General features: G+C 44.4%; 1 protein-coding gene across 1 annotated transcript in view; it reads right to left on the bottom strand.

Moving 5' to 3' along the window:
* Positions 1 to 7,364: 7,364 nt before the first annotated feature.
* LOC126195290 (astakine-like) overlaps positions 7,365 to 18,985 on the bottom strand; it is a 30,442-nt gene continuing 18,821 nt past the window's right edge. Inside the window, exons 2-3 of the mRNA XM_049933838.1 lie at positions 14,238 to 14,360; positions 7,365 to 8,326 (exon numbers count right to left, since the gene is read on the bottom strand). Coding sequence (XP_049789795.1) covers positions 8,130 to 8,326; positions 14,238 to 14,352 — 312 coding nt within the window. The 5' untranslated portion in view covers positions 14,353 to 14,360 and the 3' untranslated portion in view covers positions 7,365 to 8,129. The remainder of the gene's footprint in view (positions 8,327 to 14,237; positions 14,361 to 18,985) is intronic.

Raw genomic sequence — 18,985 nt, 5'->3', positions numbered from 1 at the left:
ACCCCCTCTGTCTAATAGGCGCTGCTCATGCATGGTTATTTACATCTTTGGGCGGGTTTATTGACATCTCTGAACAAGCAAAGGGACTGTGTCTGTGATACAATATCCACAGTCAGCGTCTTCGAGAGTTCTGGGAACCGGGGTGATGCAAAACTTTTTTTGATACGTGTAAATATGTTTCACTGTATTTGGAAATACAACCACGCGGTGGTTGAAACAGGGGATGAAAATTTTTTAGGAAAATATATCGTTGTGTTAAAGTTTTAGCTAAATCTATGAAAACTGGTGTGTCACTCTTCGTTTATATGTGAAGAAATATATATTATCGAATTAAAGTTTCTGTGGAAATATCACCACAAGAATTCAAAAGGTATGAATAACAAAATCTTTGAACTCCAGTTTCCAGAATCGCTTCTATGGCCTTAATTAACTTGAAATGCTTGGAAGGTGTTACAATTTGTGAACAACATAAAAAGAAAAAAAAAATCTGTGGAGACAAAGTCTTTGCGAGCAAAGCAGCGGGCGCTAAGCTCGTAATAAATATACCTTACTTCATTTTTCTCTGTCATTCTTTGATTAGAGTGGGCTATCTGACATCAGACTCACCGTTGAGCTCGGTTCCTTTCAGACAAGTGGTAGAATGCGAGAGTGGGGCAGTGCTGTTCACAGTTGGGAGCTGATTCCCACTCTTCAGATTTACATTAGACCAAAGAGAAGCCTCATGTAAAATTTGATCGGAACTGAGGGACTGGCGAATTTTTTTTTTTCTATAAGAGTATACCTAGTGCATCTAGGTTACCCGTTAGTGTGTGCAACAAAGAGAAGCCGAGGATCTGCTCGAAGTGAGTAGCAGTGAAAGAAAGTTTCACATAATAACCTTATGGCAAAATACTCTTTTCCTTGTGTGCTCTCATTACCAAAATTTCCTTTTGATGTATTGAACCATTGGTCAGATATGATGGATTTTTATCAACAGTTCTCTGTCACTGTATTGTTTTCATGTGCGAGGAGGGACGAGTACTCTATTTACAATTATTTCTCGATAATGGAGATGGATACGGATGTCCTCCAGTTTAACGAAAAAATTCAGTACATTACCATCATTTTAGACAGAACTCATAGAGACCCCCATTTTTCGTTTCAAATACTACGATTTTGTTCAGTGCGTTAATTTCTAAATTTCCCAATAGTCATATCTCTAAGGAAAATACAGGTGGTTCAGCATAAACTCACCAACTCAGGCGATTTGATCTAAGGTACATAAAATTCTGTTTTTTTCTTTTTTCTTTTTTTAGCGGATAGTTTATCTAAAATATTATGGGAAAGGTAACACTAACTGGCTATCCAGTATCCTCTGCGTGGACTTGTAGGTGTAATTACACTTGGCTTGATTTTCACCTACCTTGGCGTTTGGCCATGTGGGGAGTCAGAATGAAACTTTCTTCGTGTTCACACACTTGGCCAATCGTATGCCGGGGCGCAAGGGGAGCAGTAGGCGGACAAGCGCGTCCCAGGCCTGGAACGCCAGTATACTGGCTCAGACACAGGCATCCCATGCAACGAGGCTCATCCATCTTCATAGCAAACCAGCCCGCAGTTTGCAATTGCTGGGAATTCACAATCCAAAGTACAATGCTCACTACAGTAAAATGCACTGCAGCTCAGAATCTGAATCTGATTTTGACACAAAGTTCTGGTTTTATTATAATCTTTCCGATTCTAAACAGACGTACCTGAAAAAAAAAACGCAATTCTTGTGTGAATTTTCCGACGTCCAGTTTAAAAACAGTACAGTGCAGTTCTTAGCTTGATAAAGAAGGGTACTTTCGAAGTAATTTAGACTGTTCATCATGAACTTAATAGAAAATTGAATCTGTTTTTCGTATCTCCATGGCCTTTAAATACTACCTGCAAGAACACTTTTTCTGGCTTTCCTTCTAATTTGATCTCTGTGACAACTGCACAGTTTCGTACACGAAGCTTTGACTGTTGGACTCGATCAGTCCTACAAAGAAATTCACTATAACTACAGAGTCAATGATACAACAGTCCAGGCGATCATCATAGTCCGCACCACCCGCTCCTTCCGCCTCCATGATTTCTACCTCACCATTTATGGCCGTCCTATCCACCTCACTCCTACCCTCAAATACCTTGGCCTCACACTCGACCGCCACCTCACCTGGACTCCCCATTTCCTTACCATCCAACACAAAGCTCACAACCGCCTCCGCCTCCTGAAACTCCTGTCCGGCCGGACGTGGGGTCTGCATCCTTCCACCAACCTTCACACCTACAAATCCTTGATCCACCCCATCCTCTGTTATGCCAGTGTAGCTTGGATTTCCGCCCCTCCCCGGTTCTATAAAGCCCTCTAAATCCTCGAACGCCATGCGCTCTGCCTCGCCTTTCGCATCCGCCTTCCATCCCCCACGCGCATCCTCTATGACCTCATCCCCTTCCCCCACCTTCTCCTTTCCCTTGAACATATCCGCACACTATGTATTGTCCGCCGCCTTGATCCTGCTCACCCCCTGGTGTCTCCCTTCCTCTCTACTCCCAACCAGTTGCCGCACCTTACCATTGTGTCCCACCCTCTCTCCATCTCCACACCCTCCATCTCCTTTCCCAACGCAACTTCCACCGTCTACCCCTCCCAGATGATGAGCTTCGCCCTGACATCTACCCTTCCTACCAACTCTAACCCCCTCTTCCTGCCTCCTCCTCAGGGCTCCCTCTCCTCCCCCTCCCTCCTCCTGTGCGGCTTCCCCCTCCTACCCCCCTCCATCTCTTGTACCTCCTTTCAGTGTCTCTGCACTCCCTCCTGCCCTGTCTTCCCTCTTCGTCTCCCACCCCACATGTCTCCTGCCTCTTCGTGTACCCACTGACGCCCCTACTCTCTTCATCCCGCCGCTTCCCCTGCTGCCCCTTGCTCTCCCCTCCTTTTCCATCCTCTCTGACCTTTCCCTCAGAAGGTCCCACCTGGCAGTTTTATTATTCGTCGTGTGTGCTCCAAGTGGGTTTTAAGTGTGTTGTTCCAGAGCGTTTTTAATACTGTGGCCGACTTTTCACCTGTGCATGCGCATTCAGTGTCTTTTCTGTGTTTTAAGAATCGCCAACAGTGTTTTTTAACTTTCTGGTGACTTTTTTTTTTAACTGTCTCCCTTGAACATCTTCATGTCAGTGTATTTTTACCTCCATTTTCTCCCCTTACTCTGTTTTATGTTCCCCTTTTTTACCGCCTTATATATGTCACATTTTATTCTTATTTTAGTTGTCATGTCACTCAGCTGAAGAGCGGCGGACTGTGCCGCTGACAGCCCTCCCCTTCCCATATGGGGCAGGGGAATGAAATCACAATAAAGAAAAAAAAAATACAACAGTCTGCGGAACTGTCAGCGAAGTAACACGTGCAATTATAGTTTCGAGGAAATGAAAGTTACATAATTAAATTTTTGTTTGTTTTCAGGTTAGTCAGATATCTGCAGGCCTGGTACACGTTGGAATTCCAACGCCACAGTACCGTAGCACGTCGCTATAGGAACGGAAACGAAATGGCGCAACCCGTTAATGAAGTGGACATGTGCTGCACTCTATCGGCGTGCTACAGTAGAGTGTCGCGAGAAATTCAGTGTGAACCAGGACTGCAGACACGTATCTGCAAACAAACAAGTAATTAATAATGTAACTTTATTTTTTAAAGCGATAATTAAATCTTTACCGCTCTTATGTGAAGGGCTTATTTCAATAGTGGTAAAAGTCCATTTTTGTTGATATTGAGATACAGAGCCTTAAAGTTAAATGAGCGCTGAAAAATCCGCAGTTGAGATACCAGAAATATTCAAGCTTATGGCTTCTTGCTAGAGATGAACCTTTCTTTCTGTTTGTTTGGGTCATTAATTTCAGAAGCATTTTAGACAGAAAAGTGGATGTAATGGACTTGTACCACTGTTGAAATAAGCCCTTCATATAACCTACTTACCTCTTTGGGCTGACTTGTGAAACATGGAGAAAAATTGATGTCTTATAAAAAACGAATTGGGTTTTCCCTCCTTTCTGTGATGAAACAGGTGGCAGATAGAGACTGCCAAGTATTAACCGAACACACGCTACAACAAGGCCACGGAATTCCACCACACATGCCAAGACATCCCACAGGGAGACGAGATGATCAATTCCTGTTTCACAGAAAACGGTCGGCTACTGACGGATCCACAATTGCATGGTTTTGCACTTCGTCGTCCGAATGAGAGCGACGTCCACGCACGTCTTTCGTCAGGTCGCCAAATACGTCAAAATTACACGGTGAAAGATCTGGGCTGTACGGATGATGTTGCAGTGTTTCCCAACCAAATCGCTGAAGCATAGCCTTAGTCCGATTGGCAGTCTGGGAGCGGGCGTTATCGTGCTACAGGATGCTTCTGTCCGACAGCACTCCTGGGCGATTGACTTTCTGACGCGTCGCAGTTTCTGCAAAGTGTGTTCATAGCGCTGCCCACAGACTGTGGTTCCACGCTCGAGGAACTCGACCAGGGGACCCCTGCAATCCTGTTGCGCGATAACTCCCACCCCAACACTGCCAGTTGGGCGAAGGCTACACTTCAGCGACTTGGTTCGGGAACTCTGCAGCATATTCCTTCCAGCTCGGACCATTCACTGTGTGAAATGGTTCAAATGGCTCTGAGCACTATGGGACTAAACGTCTGAGGTCGTCAGTCCCCTAGAACTTAGAACTACTTAAACCTAACTAACCTAAGGGCATCACACACATCCATGTCCGAGGCAGGATTCGAACCTGCGACCGTAGCGGTCGCGCGGTTCCAGACTGTAGCGCCTAGAACCGCTCGGCCACCCCGGCCGGCTGTGTGAGTTTCATATCTTTGGCGACCTGAGAAAGGCATGAGTGGATGTCAGTTCCAGTCGAAAGAGGAAGTCCAAGAGTGGGTGCGGCTGTGTATCCGTCACCGGCCGACCGCATTCTACGGAACGAGAACTGACTGTCTCATCTCCCAGTGGGATAAATGTCTTAACGCGTTTAGTGATTACTTTCAAATGGAACCATTTCATGGTCCCGTTGTGAAGGGTGTTCGGTTTCCATTTGAATACCCTCATACAACTGTTGATAAACCCGATAAATGAAATGTGACACGACAAGCGATCTATTTGAAATACACTGTTTTATTCACAAATGCCCTGACAGCACTTGGTGGACAGATTACAGTTGACTGGTTCGATCCTAATGAGTAATCCTCATCAGTTAAAATCCAGTATCTTACTAGGAAAGTAACGTGTCAAATAATCAAATGTAATTTGTGACCACTTAAAAGCAACTGACAAGCGATCACAGTGCGCCCTTAATGACAACGAATTACCCGCTTTGAAAATGTAGTGCATCTTATTGTGTATGGCAAAAACTCTCTGTGGCACTTACTGCAGGATGAGCAGCCATAGGCAACGTAGGCTAACCATACTGGAAAAACCAAAATGAAAACAGTGAATATCATATTGTAAAGAGAGAAATGTTGTTCAACCTCGTCATAATCAAACTTTTTTTCTTCGTAAGTTGAACCGTAATGTAAGTAATCACCCACTCAGCACCCTGAATGGTTTGCCATAGCATTAGTATGAAATGCTTATTTAATTTGTGGCTCCCAGATATGTATGAAAGCAGGAACTGAAATAAATGATAAATGTTATCTTCACATTTATTAAATTTTCAGAGGACAGGCCGACATAAACTTGTGTTTCATTCCCATTATGAGCCCCAGTAAAGCAAATACATCTGTATTACGTTGTAGTGATGTATTCCCACTTAGGTTATTGGACCGTGCCGCGCGGGGTAGCCGTGCGGTCTTGGGCGCCTTGTCACGGTCCGCGCGGCTCCCGCCGTCGGAGGTTCGAGTCCTCCCTCGGGCATGGGCGTAGGTGTTGTCCTTAGCGTAAGTTAGTTCAAGTTAGATTAAGTAGTGCGTAAGCTTAGGGACCGATGACGTCAGCAGTTTGGTCCCATAAGATGTTACCACAAATTTCCAATTTTTTTATTGTATCGTTAAGTTCCCAACAGGTTCCTTTTCCTTTGTTGATTTTCTCGTTATTTGTAAACACTGTTCTGTGCTCCTTTTACTTTCATTTTTTTATATTTTGTGGGCAACGTGGGCAGTGCAGACTGCGACGACCGACATTTCTGAATATGCTCTGACAATATCTGTCAATTCACTTCTAAAGCAACTGAATACAGTCTAGAATAGATCAGGCACAGGTTTGTAACCATTAAACTAATTCGTCTAAATGTATCACTGACGCCAACAGTTATTTTACATGAAGGAATGAGAAATAAATTACTTTATGTCACCATATACAGCTTTTTTTATTATTGCTTATTCTCATGTCCTACAAATAACTTTAACAAACAAATGTAACAGTGCAGATGTTTCTTCGCTTCAGCGTACAAGGTAGTCTAATTAATGTACAGTAACATAAAATTAAGTCATGAGCAGAGTAATTTCATAGCATGGAGACAGCCTGAAATGACCCCTTCGCAGAAAAAAAAAATTGTATTTAATGTCCCACCCACATAATTTATTTGCAAAGAATGGGGGCCAATTAAAGATGAATGATGAGATAGTAACACATAAAGAAATTTTTATGAAATTTATCAGGGTTTGTATTTAACGATTTCCACAGAATAGCACGAGAAAGTACAAGGAAAGTAAGGAAAGAGGTGTAGCTCTCTATACTTTACGTCACTGAACCAGGTGTGTAACTTGCAAGAGTCAGCCATTTACTGCGCGGATTTTTATCCGTCACGGGATGTCACTGCGAAAGTCAATGAGAAAGACTTGCGTTTTGGACGCGACTCCAAGTCATGAGAGACACTGCAATTTTATCACCTCAAATCCACATTAGACTGCATTACCGTGTTAAAATGTAATTTAATGGCAAGTAATGTTGTTGTCTTCTTTGCAGATGCCAATAGCGCCCTGCCTACTTCTCCGATTTCTGGATTCGTTTATGGGAAAACATAAAGGGACGAAATTAGGGTTCAACCTAAAGCTGATTAGGTATAAGAATACAAATTCTAACTGTACAAGGATCAAGAATGAGGCAGGAAATAGGCCAAGTCTTTCTCTTTTATTCCCGAAAATAACTATCTCGGCATTTGATTTGGGGGATTCAAGGAAACCACAGATCATCTAAACTGGGATGAGTAGAGGCTCGGTTTCAACTTGTCTCGCCCAGAATGTGAAACCCAAGTCCCACAACTGTAGTGTCACCTCACTCGGTATAATCTACATAAGGTATTCCAACTGTATACTGGTTACATGGAAAATGGCAGATTCTTCTGAAAGCACAGTTGGGACGTTGGAAACTGTGCGGGCCAGAAAAAGGCAGCGATCGCTAGGTATGTCTACATGCCAAATGGATCTCGTAACTAAATGGTTGATTTGAAAGTCACAAACAATGCTTCATGTGTTTCGTTTTGGTGGTGGTGTGGATAGTGGGTTAACGTAATGTAGTCAGTTGTTGAATGAAATAATGGGGGGATGACTAAGTTAGCAACACTTGCATGCGTTTTCCTTTCATTTCTAGTAATGCTGAAATGTAGTTTCTTCTAGTTCGATTACTCTCTGGGTCTTCACGTAATGCAAGATGCGCTTAAAACATCTAAAGTGTTCCTGAAGCACATCTTGATGAGTAATTTCAGTGCGAATAGTGCTCCTAACACAATATCTGAGTTTAGTTGTTACTAACTACAGACGAAGAACTGAGCGACTGAATACGATATGGGAAATGGTAAGATACAGACTCGGAAGGAAGAAAGGAAGGAATGGCGCAGAGAGATGATGCTGGATTAGCAACAATAATCTATCCACAGTCAGACAATTGCAAATTCATTAAAATGACTTCATGGTTGACGAGAGATGGGAGGGGTGGAGGGGCCTGTGATGTCTGTCGGAGATGAAATCTTTGTCGAATTGGCGCTTTTCCATGTGACTGCCGTGACGTATTTTACGTTGCCTCTGGTTTACAGCCTCTGATTATTCCAAACAACGAATCTTCCAGTTTGCGTCTTCGTGCTGATGGCGATGAAGTTGTCGCAGTGAGTCGGTGAGCGTCTGAGACGCCCACTAGTAGGTACAGGTTCCATCGGCGCACTGTAGGCCGATCAGGCAGGGACAGACGTACCTGTAGACGCCCGTGTACAGAGAACCCTCGTCGCCCGGATGGGCGGACAGCCACAAGTCCTCCGGTTGGTTGTACGGACGGCAGGAGTCACCACTCACACCCTTCAGGGTACAGATGGGCAAACCGTACCTGCCGCCGCCTGTAACAAGAAGGAGTAGCCGTCTGACAGCAGTTAGGGTTCACAGATGCGCCACCAGGCAGCAGAGGAAAAACATTTTTATGTTAAGTAACGATCTGTATAGAGAAAGTACGACTAGCTTGCCATTGTGAGCCCATTGCACAGATGCTCATACTGAAATGGACCGCTGCAGTGCACGCACTAATACAAAAAACGAAAAAGAAAACAAAAACCGACGCACCACGAAGAAGCTATCCGAATGGGACGGAAATCAGTAGATGTACATGTACAGATAAACAAATGATTACAATTTCAGAAAAACTGGTTGATTTTTTAAAGAGAAGGAGCTTCACAAATTGCTCAAGTCAATAACGCATTGTTTCACCTCTGGCCCTTGTTGTTGTTGTTGTTGTTGTGGTCTTCAGTCCAGAGACTGGTTTGATGCAGCTCTCCATGCTACTCTATCCTGTGCAAGCTTCTTCATCTCCCAGTACCTACTGCAACCTACATCCTTCTGAAGCTGTTCAGTGTATTCATCTCTTGATCTCTCTCTACGATTTTTACCCTCCACGCTGCCCTCCAGTACTAAATTGGTGATTCCTTGATGCCTCAGAATATGCCCTACCAACCAATCCCTTCTTCTAGTCAAGTAGTGCCAAAAATTTCTCTTCTCTCCAATTCAAATCAACACCTTCTCATTAGTTATGTGATCTACCCGTATAATCTTCAGCATTTCGAAAGCTTCTATTCTCTTCTTGTCTAAACTATTTATCGTCCATGTTTCACTTCCATACATGGCTACACTCCATACAAATACTTTCAGAAACGACTTCCTCACACTTAAATCTATACTCAATGTTAACAAATTTCTCTTCTTCAGAAACGCTTTCCTTGCCATTGCCAGTCTATATTTTATATCCTCTCTACTTCGACCATCAGTTATTTTGCTCCCCAAATTGAAAAACTCATTTACTACTTTAAGCGTCTCATTTCCTAATCTAATTCCCGCAGCATCACCCGATTTAATTTGACTACATTCCATTATCCTCGTTTTGCTTTTGTTGATGTTCATCTTATATCCTCCTTCCAAGGCGCTGTCCATTTCGTTCAACTGCTCTTCCAGGTCCTTTGCTGGCCCTGATAGAATTACAATGTCATCGGCGAACCTCACAGTTTTTATTTCTTCTCCATGGATTTTAATTCCTACTCCGAATTTTTGTTTTGTTTCCTTTGCTGCTTGCTCAATATACACATTGAATAACATCGGGGATAGGCTACAACCCTGTCTCACTCCCTTCCCAAACACTGCTTCCCTTTCATGCCTCTCGACTCTTGTAACTGCCATCTGGTTTCTGTACAAAATCCTTTTGCTCCCTGCATTTGACCCCCGGCCCCTTCAGAATTTGAAAGAGAGTATTCCAGACAACATTGTCGACAGCTTTCTCGAAGTCTACAAATGCTAGGAACGTAGGTTTTCCCTTTCCTTAATCCAGCTTATAAAATAAGTCGTAGGGTCAGTATTGCCTAACGTGTTCCAACATTTCTACGGAATCTGGCCCTTATGCAAGCCGTTATACCGCTTTGGTATTGATTGACGGTGTTGTTGGATGTTCTCCTGGTGCATATCGTGTCAAATTCTTTCCAATTGGCGCGTTAAATCTTCAAAATCCCGGGCTGGTTCCAGTGCCCTGTCCCTAATGCCCAAACGTTCTCGATTGAGGAGAGATCCGGTGACCTCGCAGGCCAAGCTAGGCTTTGGCAAGCACGAAAAATTGTTGGGACAGCAGGTGTGTGCCTACCCTCAGAAAATGCAGACACTCACATGGAGGCGACTCCTCCACACCATCAGCGGATTGAGAAGTTGCCACGCCAACCGACGTCTGAACCTTCACCAGGCGGTGACGGTCATTAACACGACGATCCTCGCCAAGGCGTGGTATGTCGCCCAGCTGCTGACCGCCCCGAAACTTCTGGGAAATTCGATTATGAAAGCAGTTTACTGGCTCCTGTGGCGACACTCCATCTTCAAAGTGCGAGCCACCACCTACGTCCTCGATCGGTCACTCGGGGGACAGGGATTGATCGACTTCCGGCGGAAGTGCACGGCACTCCTCATCCACCGAACAGAGACGCTGCAGACCGACCATCCGAACGGGACAACGACAGCCATATTGGATCGATACCTACCCCACTCACAATGCGCTCCAGTTTCAGTGGTGGGCATCCCCTTCAAGATGTCCTACGCCAGAGAATTTTATCTCGCACGCAGTTATGTCTTGGAGGCGGCCACAGATCGGAATACGTCGGCTCGACGGATCTATGATGCTTTCCTAGGCTGTGCACCAGCGCACAAACTGGAAATATGGTTGTCAACAGTCGTCTGGAAGCAGGTAAGGGCTAATATTAACAACCCATTCCTGAAACTTCCTGGCAGATTAAAAATGTGTGCCGGGCCGAGACTCGATCTCGGGACACGGCCCGGCTCACAGTTTTAATCTGCCAGGAAGTTTCATATCAGCGCACACTCCGCTGCAGAGTGAAAATCTCATTCTGGAACCCATTCCTGCCGTCGGACATCAGTTCGTTGTGGTACCGAGTCGTCAATGACACCGTTCCAATTAAGCAGCATGTAGCAGACATTCACCTCAGGCAGACGAACGAGTGCAGCCAGTGTGGAACTGCCGACACCAGAGACCACCCTACAGCGTGCCGCTACGTGTGGGCAGTATGGGAGTTGTGCCGATTGATGGTGGGGCTTATCAACCAGACTGCACCTTCTAGTGTGACACCAATGTGGATTATCCGTCCTGACCTTAAACTGCACCCAAAAAAGAAGTGCAACGCCGTGGCCTGGCTACTGGGACACACTGCCTACGCCATTTTTGAGTTACAACTCAGTGACGCATTGCAGTACATGGCCTACATGGGAATCTCATCAACGATTGCAATGTTTACCGCAGTACCGTGAACATTTTGCCAACACTTTATTGGTTGCGTTATTGTACGGATATCAGAGGACGCTTCACTTACAGTGAATACTTTCGCTGGAAGTATCCCTTTTGTTTCTCTTTTGTCATTAGAGTTTTCCATTTTCTCTTAGTTTCTTACCTGATACACTTATCTCAATTTTTGTTTACATTTCGCAACTCATAATGATTTTTTTAGAACTGTTTATTATTGTAACGATGGTATGTTCATAAATAAATTTGGTAGTCGAGATTGCGTTCGCACTGCCCAGAAAATTCATTTTTCCAAAAAAAAAAATGACAAGGTATAGAAACTATCGCCCTGTGCGGGCGGTCATTATGTTACTGAAATGTAAGTCCAGGATGACTTGCTGACTTACCATGAAGGGCAACGAAACAGGGCGTAATACATCGACGACGTATCGCTTTGCTGTAAGGGTGCTGCGGATGACAACCAAAGGTGTCCAACCGTGAAATAAAATGGCACCCCAGACCATCACGCTCTTACGGCAGGCGACAGTCAGGTTGGTATTCCATCCCTGCCTAGGGCGCCACTAGACACGTATCTAGTCTGGAATCTCATTGACTGGAGTAGAACTGTCTTCAGTGATGAGTCCAGCTTCGAACTTAGCACCGATTACCTGCGAAGACCTGTCTGTAGGCGCCTCGGACTGCAGTGGGACACCAGCCTGACTTCGCCCGCCAAATGGCCCGACAGCCGTGAACGATGATCTGGGATGTCATTTTATTTCGTAGCAGGACCCCTTTGGTTACCAGCCGCGACACCCTTACAGCACAGCTATACCTCGGCGATGTTCGACGCCCAGTTTAGTTGCCCTTCTGGCGAGACAAACTGGGCTTACATTTTACACGGCGAGAGTTTGTACTGCTTGTCTTCGTGCTTATCTAATCTCACCCTGGCCAGTAAAGTTGCCGGACTTCTCCACAACTGAGAATGTTTGGAGCATTATGGGCAGGTGCCTCCAAATGGCTCGGAATTTTGACGATCTTACTATCCAGTTGGACAGAGTTTGGCACGATATCCCTCAGAGAGACATGCAACAAGTCAATAACTGCTTGCATAAGGGCCAGCGTGTAACTGACTTGCTCACTTTGTGAAGCTCTTTCTCTTGAATAAACCATCCGATTTTTCTGAAACCATAATCATTTGTTTGTCTGCACATGTACATCACATAGATCGATTTCCGCCGCATTTGGATAATTCCTTCGTGTAGCGTCAAGTTTGTCGTAGAGTGTAAATAGCATAGGTGCACTGAAATGACGATTGCGGTTTATGTTGTTTGTCTTAGAGTCTATTTAGCCGTTTCTAGTTGTGGAATCCCCCCACCCCTGTCGCTCAACACAGTCCAGTTAGAATCTCCTCGTGATTTAGTTTCACATACATCCGCCCCCTTACTCGTACAATTTTTGTGGCCTACAATCCTTTCCCTTCTTCTTTTTCTACTTTCTCCACTACTTCTTCCCCCTTCTACTCCCATTTTATTTTGCCCTTCCTCATTTCATTTTTGCTTATTTCAAAGATGCGTCTCGAAAGAAATTTCGTCGCGGTTGCCATACCCTATAGCACAGTCGGCGAAATAAGAACCTCTGTAGCTGGCAGTGCTGTTGCCTGCTTTCAACTGCACGGTGCAAAGAAATATATTACAGTGTCACACTTCTTTGAAATATATTTTTTGCAAATACTAGGACCTCACCCTAACTTTTATAAAAGGTATGATAAAAATGCTACAGTAGAGCGTCAAAGATTTTCTACATCCGAATCTACTTCTGCATGGCTACTCTGCAAATGACACTTAAGTGCCTGGCAGAGGGTTCTTGGAACCACTCTCACACGTATTCGACGTTGGTGATTGAAATTTAGTGAGAAGATCCCGCCCCAATGAAAACGCCTTTGTTTAATTATTCCCACCCCAAATCCTGTATCATGTCAGTGACACTCTCTCCTATATTTCGCGATAATACAAAACGTGCTGCCCTTCTTTGAACTTTCTTGATGTACTCTGTTAATACTATCTGGCAAAGATCCCACACCGCGCAACAGTACGCCAGAAGAGGTCGGGTAAGTGTAGTGTAGGCAGTCTCTCTAGTACATCTGTTGCATCTTCTAAGTGTTCTGCCAGTAAAACACAGTCTTTGGTTTGCCTTCCACACAACATTTTGTATATGTTCTTTCCAACTTAATTTGTATTGTAATTCCTAGGTATTTAGCTGAATTTACGGCCTTTAGATTTGATTGATTTATCGTGTAACCGATGTTTAACGGATTACTCTTAGTACTCCTGTGGATGTCCTCACACTTTACATTATTTAGGGTCAACTGCAACTTTTCGCGCCATACGGGTATCTTATCTAAATCGTTTTGCAATTGGTTTTGATCTTATTATGGTTTTACTAGACGATAAACGACAGCGTCATCTGCAAACAACGTAACACGGCTGCTCAGAGTGTCTGCTAAATCGTTTATAAAGACAAGGAACAGCAGAGGGCCTAAAACACTACCTTGGGGAACGCCAGAAATCACTTCTATTTTACTCGTTGACTTTCCGTCAATTAACGTCGAACTATGCCTTCCCTGACAGAAAATGACGAATCGAGTGGCATAAATGAGACAATATTCCATAAGCATGCAGATATTTGAGAAAGGTTTTTTATAGCGTAATATATCTCAAACGGGACACAATATTCTCTAGACCTGCGACAACACTGAGGCATTGCCAGAGAGAAGTATACAAAGTGGCGTTACGTGACTGGTTGAGGTAGCTGCGCGAAGCTGCCACGTCAGGCCCATTACAGCTGTCACGGATTTTCATTCGTCGACTCCCTCATAGTTACACTACTGTTCAAGTCCTAATATGGATTACCGACGTTTTTATGCTGAACGCGGTAAAGACGCTGCTGGCTCCTCCGGTAGCTGCAAATGGTGAGCGACAGTCTGGAGCACTTACTGATCATGCAACAATGACCCTCAGGACACACCTCGCCCTTCCCGCAGGACAGGTAACCCGCCTGCACGCTCAGCACCATGGTGATAGCAAAGATGGCTGCTACTGCGGTCTTCATGGTGACACCTGCAACAGTATCAGTGGACAAGTTCTTCAGAGCAATGCACTTGTAGAGACATCAGTGATGTTGCAGCAGCAAAGACAATAATGCAAAGTCGGAATTTAACCCTGTTACCTTCCAGCTATACATATATGCTCTTTGGTATGGTATTTAAAGGGAACGACAATTAAAATTGTTAAAAATTATTATAATTCTAATTGAAGGTTTATTTGCTGTAATATAAACAAATTTTACAGTATTACATACCAACAATCTCAACAATTATTTAAACTCTGGCCCTCAATGAGCTGTTGCACAGTAAGAGTTTTACTTACCGTATAAACTGACAACAACGGAAAAAATTAGAATGGAGTTGAAAAACTGTAATAGAGTTTTAGTTAGAACTCCACAATTCTGGCAGTGGTATCTAACGCGAGCTTTGCAAATGTGTTTGTTACAGTTTCAGCACTTGGTTGGTGTCTCCTTGTTACAATATGTTGGACATAATTTGCATCTGGCACGTTAATAGTTTTGGCTGCCGCTGGAGCTTGCTGTTGATGGACTTCCTGTCTGTATTCCTCTAACAATGGCCGTTGATGACTGTTCGTTTTGTGGCAGCATTTTTCTAGCTTCAGTGTGAGGAGTAACTAGGAGGCTTCCAAAATCATCGAGAAATGTAGTTCTCCTCTAAAGAACATTTTCTTTTCCACCATGGATTTATTTCCCCACTCAGCACAAAAGCATTGTAGACAGAATGATCAATAAATAGTAGTGTAGAAGATGATCATTGGCCAGTGGCTGGTTTTCCTCTTGCATGTTTAGGTACCAGTAAGGTGATCCAGTGTGTCAATTGCTCCCTCACTTGCATTGTAGACCAGTATCATTTTTAGTTTCTTGTCTTCTCTCTTGCTTATTTCTTTACTGTTGTGCATTATAATAGTCAGGACAAACTGATTATTCTTTCTTCGAACGTTTGATACGACCGTGGTAAAAAAGAAGTTTGAAGTGTGAACATCATTTTTCGTGATATATTATTAGGCAGTACAGACTTATTTCGTCTCACTGTCCCCATCATTGTAAGATGTCTTTTGAGAAGTCCGTGGCTTAACGCATACGATGTCAAGAAATTGTCACATGTGTCATTTTGACCTTTTATCTCATGTATTAGATCCATAACAGGCCTCATATCTTGATTTTTTTTTCAGGTGCTTGTTCAGGTAATTTTCTTGCACAGATTTGTGCCTTCAAAACATAAGAAGTAACACTATGACACAATGTCCATATTTTTACCTCACATTTTGAGGGTTTGCTCGGTATATATTGTTTGAATGGACAAAGTTCCCGGAACGGAAACCCACCACTTGTTCATCCACGGTTACATTTATGCCAGGATTATATACGTAGTTCTGAAAGCATTTCCACCCGCCTATCCCACAGACGTGTTATATGTGTCAACTTGTTATTTACTCTTCATGCTGTTCAGTCAAACTTGTCATCGAAATGTAACAGACGTGAGATGTAACGGAATGATTTCAGTGACTTTACGGCAGAAAAGATGGCTCTACCTGTTTCTGGATCCCACTGACTCTTTATTGATTCACCATGTGATTTATACGTACCAGGCCTATATAGGCTTCTAGTATAATTTCATCTAACGCTTCCCAGCTATCAGATGTTCAAATGGGTGTGAAATCCTATGGGACTTAACTGCTAAGGTCATCAGTCCTTAAGCTTACACACTACTTAACCTAAATTATCCTAAGGACAAACACACACATTCCATGCCCGAGGGAGGACTCGAACCTCCGCCGGGACCAGCAACAGAGTGCATGACTGCAGCGCCTGAGACCGCTCGGTTAATCCCGCGCGGCTCACAGCTATCCCCATAAATTCTTCGACCTTAAATATTAGTGATTCCCATCACAATATTACGAATACTACAGTTCATCATAACTTCAAAAGATGATTGTGTATCACTTACTCTGGCGATAGTGGATCTCGTCGGACAAGCAGTCAGTTTTATAATGTTTGCACTAGACGCTCTTCCAGTTTGCGTAAAAGGTTCCTAGTTCCACATAATTTTTTTGACGTTAGACTGAATCGTCTGAACAGCTTGCACAGTGTCATTTAGGTATCAATACCTGAAATGTCTTCTGAAAGCCAGATGAAGGATGAATGTTGTCATCACGGGTGTGATGGACTTACTAAAGCTTTCAGATGCTCATACTAATGCTTCGAATTGTTTATAGGGAAGAACTCGTTTTGTCATAATAGCCACACAGAAATTACATGAAATGTGTCTGCTCACAACAGTTGATAAAATGTAACTGTTCGCGATAACATGCTATAATAATTTCAATGCAATCAGCGACTTGCATTGCTGCGTAAGTTTAGCACATTTCAGCAATAAGGAATCAGATATTTGTCACAAACACCGTTATTCTTATAGCTCAGCCGCGCGTGATTAGCCGAGCGGTCGAAGGTGCTGCAGTCATGGACTATGCGGCTGATCCCGGCGGAGGTTCGAGTCCTCCCTCGGGCATGGGTGTGTGTGTGTGTGTTTGTCCTTAGGATAATTTAGGTTAAGTAGTGTGTAAGCTGAGTTACTGATGACCTTAGCAGTTAAGACCCATAAGATTTCACACACATTTTTCTTATAGCTCAGGCATGCAGAAATAAAACTTGACTATGCTATTTGAATATTCTGTGAATTTATAAGCCCCCCGGGTCATAGTGACCAGAGAAACACAAGTGTAACAAATTAAGCTTTAGTAGGGGGGAGGAAAGTAAATTTTTTAATTTAAATATTAAAATATTCCAGCAGGATACTGAAACGCAGGACGAAAACAGGGTACGAGGCAAACACTATTATAACGTTTGAGGTGTACAGGATGGGCGTATAGACAGGCGGTGGGCGTTATGGAATGATTAGGGTTATTTTTAGAGAAAGGTCATTTATTGGCTAAAGCATGTTGAAAGGGGCTACATAGGCATAGGGAGGTGAGGGTGAGCCAGAGCTTAGAGTTTGGCGAAACATTGTTCGCGAAGCTACCGAAAGTTGTTGACTGCCAAAACTAAGTCCACAGTGCCGCAGCACAGGGAGAAGCGGGAGATGTTGACTGCTACAGGGCGCGCATCCGACTCGCGGGTGAGCAAGAATACAAGAGAGCGAGCCCGGCGACGGGCGGCCGGGTACATTCGACGCACCACGCGGCTTCCTCCACCCTGATTGGTCAGGACCGAGCAAACCGTGCGGGCGGCATGGAACTTTCCAGAGCGTTGCCTGCTAAGCGACGCCTGGGGCGGCGTTACCTCGTCAGCACATGAGAGAGGCGCGTGTCCAAGGTGCCCTTCCTCGGTGCTGACTTCCTGTTACTAGTCCGTGGGATGAAAGAATTTACAGGCAGCTAACACTGCCGGCCGTGGCTTGGCCGCAATGGAAAAATGAAGTTACCGTTTGGAGGCTCATATAATAAAGTAAAATCTCCTACTGTCTCGCTCATCCTTTACAGAGGTTATCAGATTAGGCCGATTCATTACCTGCGAGAATGCTAGGATAAATAGCGAAAAACAGGTGTTAGTGTTATGACTCAGCATCCTCCAGAGTTTACAGACCTGTTTATTTCCACACTTCTGAACGGATACCTTACAGACAAATGTGATGTGGTATAGGTACGGCTGCGCCCTTGCATATTCGACCACCACACTTACCGATATGCTTCGGGGGCCAGGTGCGGATCCTGTCTCACATCGGAGGATGTTTGTTAATGGAAGAGCCGCTGAGTTGTGTACTTCTGCAGCCGCCTCAGCGTCCGGGGACGATAAGTGGCACGCAGGTCGCGTTAAACAGCGATGCTGTTGCAGGTATCAATTCGCGTCCGCGCGGTCCCGTGTCCACGTGACACTGCGCATGTACTCTTCCGCATACGTGTACTAACGACGGCGCTCCACCCATTGGTGGCCAGTTACGCTCGGGGCTACGAGCACTGTACGATGCTGCATTTCCGTCAGCCTCTCCCGAGGCTATCGCTTCGTAGAATCTGTATGTGACTGCCAACGAGCTCAACGTGCCCTGGGACCGTGTCGTAACGGCACATTGCCGCCCATCGATGCACTGCCTACGATCTCCCAGCGTCGTGGGACTGTGTCGTTACTAGTCCTTCTTGCCTGGTCTCACTTCAACATCTTTGCACTTCGTTCTAGTATGCACTTGATACACACTGTCAAAGAGTGGCTTTTCTGTCATCAAGCTGTGGATGTATATCTCAGTACTGCCATTTACACCACTCAGCGTAAAGGATGTACTACACGACTTCTGATTATTACACTTTCTCCGAACGACAGGATGCTAATTGCAACAGTAGTTATAGATGACGCATCTGAGGCACATTAATGAACTCATTGTGATCCCTATGCCATACGTGCGCAGGGGGGGGGGGGGGGGGTTCGCTACCCTGCGACCGTAGCGGTCTCGCGGTTCCAGACTGAAGCGCCTAGAACCGCTCGGCCACCCTGGCCGGCGAATTTTGAGCGAGTTTGCATTTTATTGTTCTACCTGATGAAGATGATCCGTTTATCTTGTATTTAAAATGTTTTCTGAATTGGAAAACCATGCGCGACTAATCATCTTATTTGTAAACATCTATCTTGT

The sequence above is a fragment of the Schistocerca nitens genome, chromosome 7 (assembly GCF_023898315.1).
Source record: "Schistocerca nitens isolate TAMUIC-IGC-003100 chromosome 7, iqSchNite1.1, whole genome shotgun sequence".
Taxonomy (NCBI): domain Eukaryota; kingdom Metazoa; phylum Arthropoda; class Insecta; order Orthoptera; family Acrididae; genus Schistocerca; species Schistocerca nitens.
Note: the sequence above shows the minus strand (reverse complement) of the source record. Positions and strands in the feature narration are given on the sequence as shown.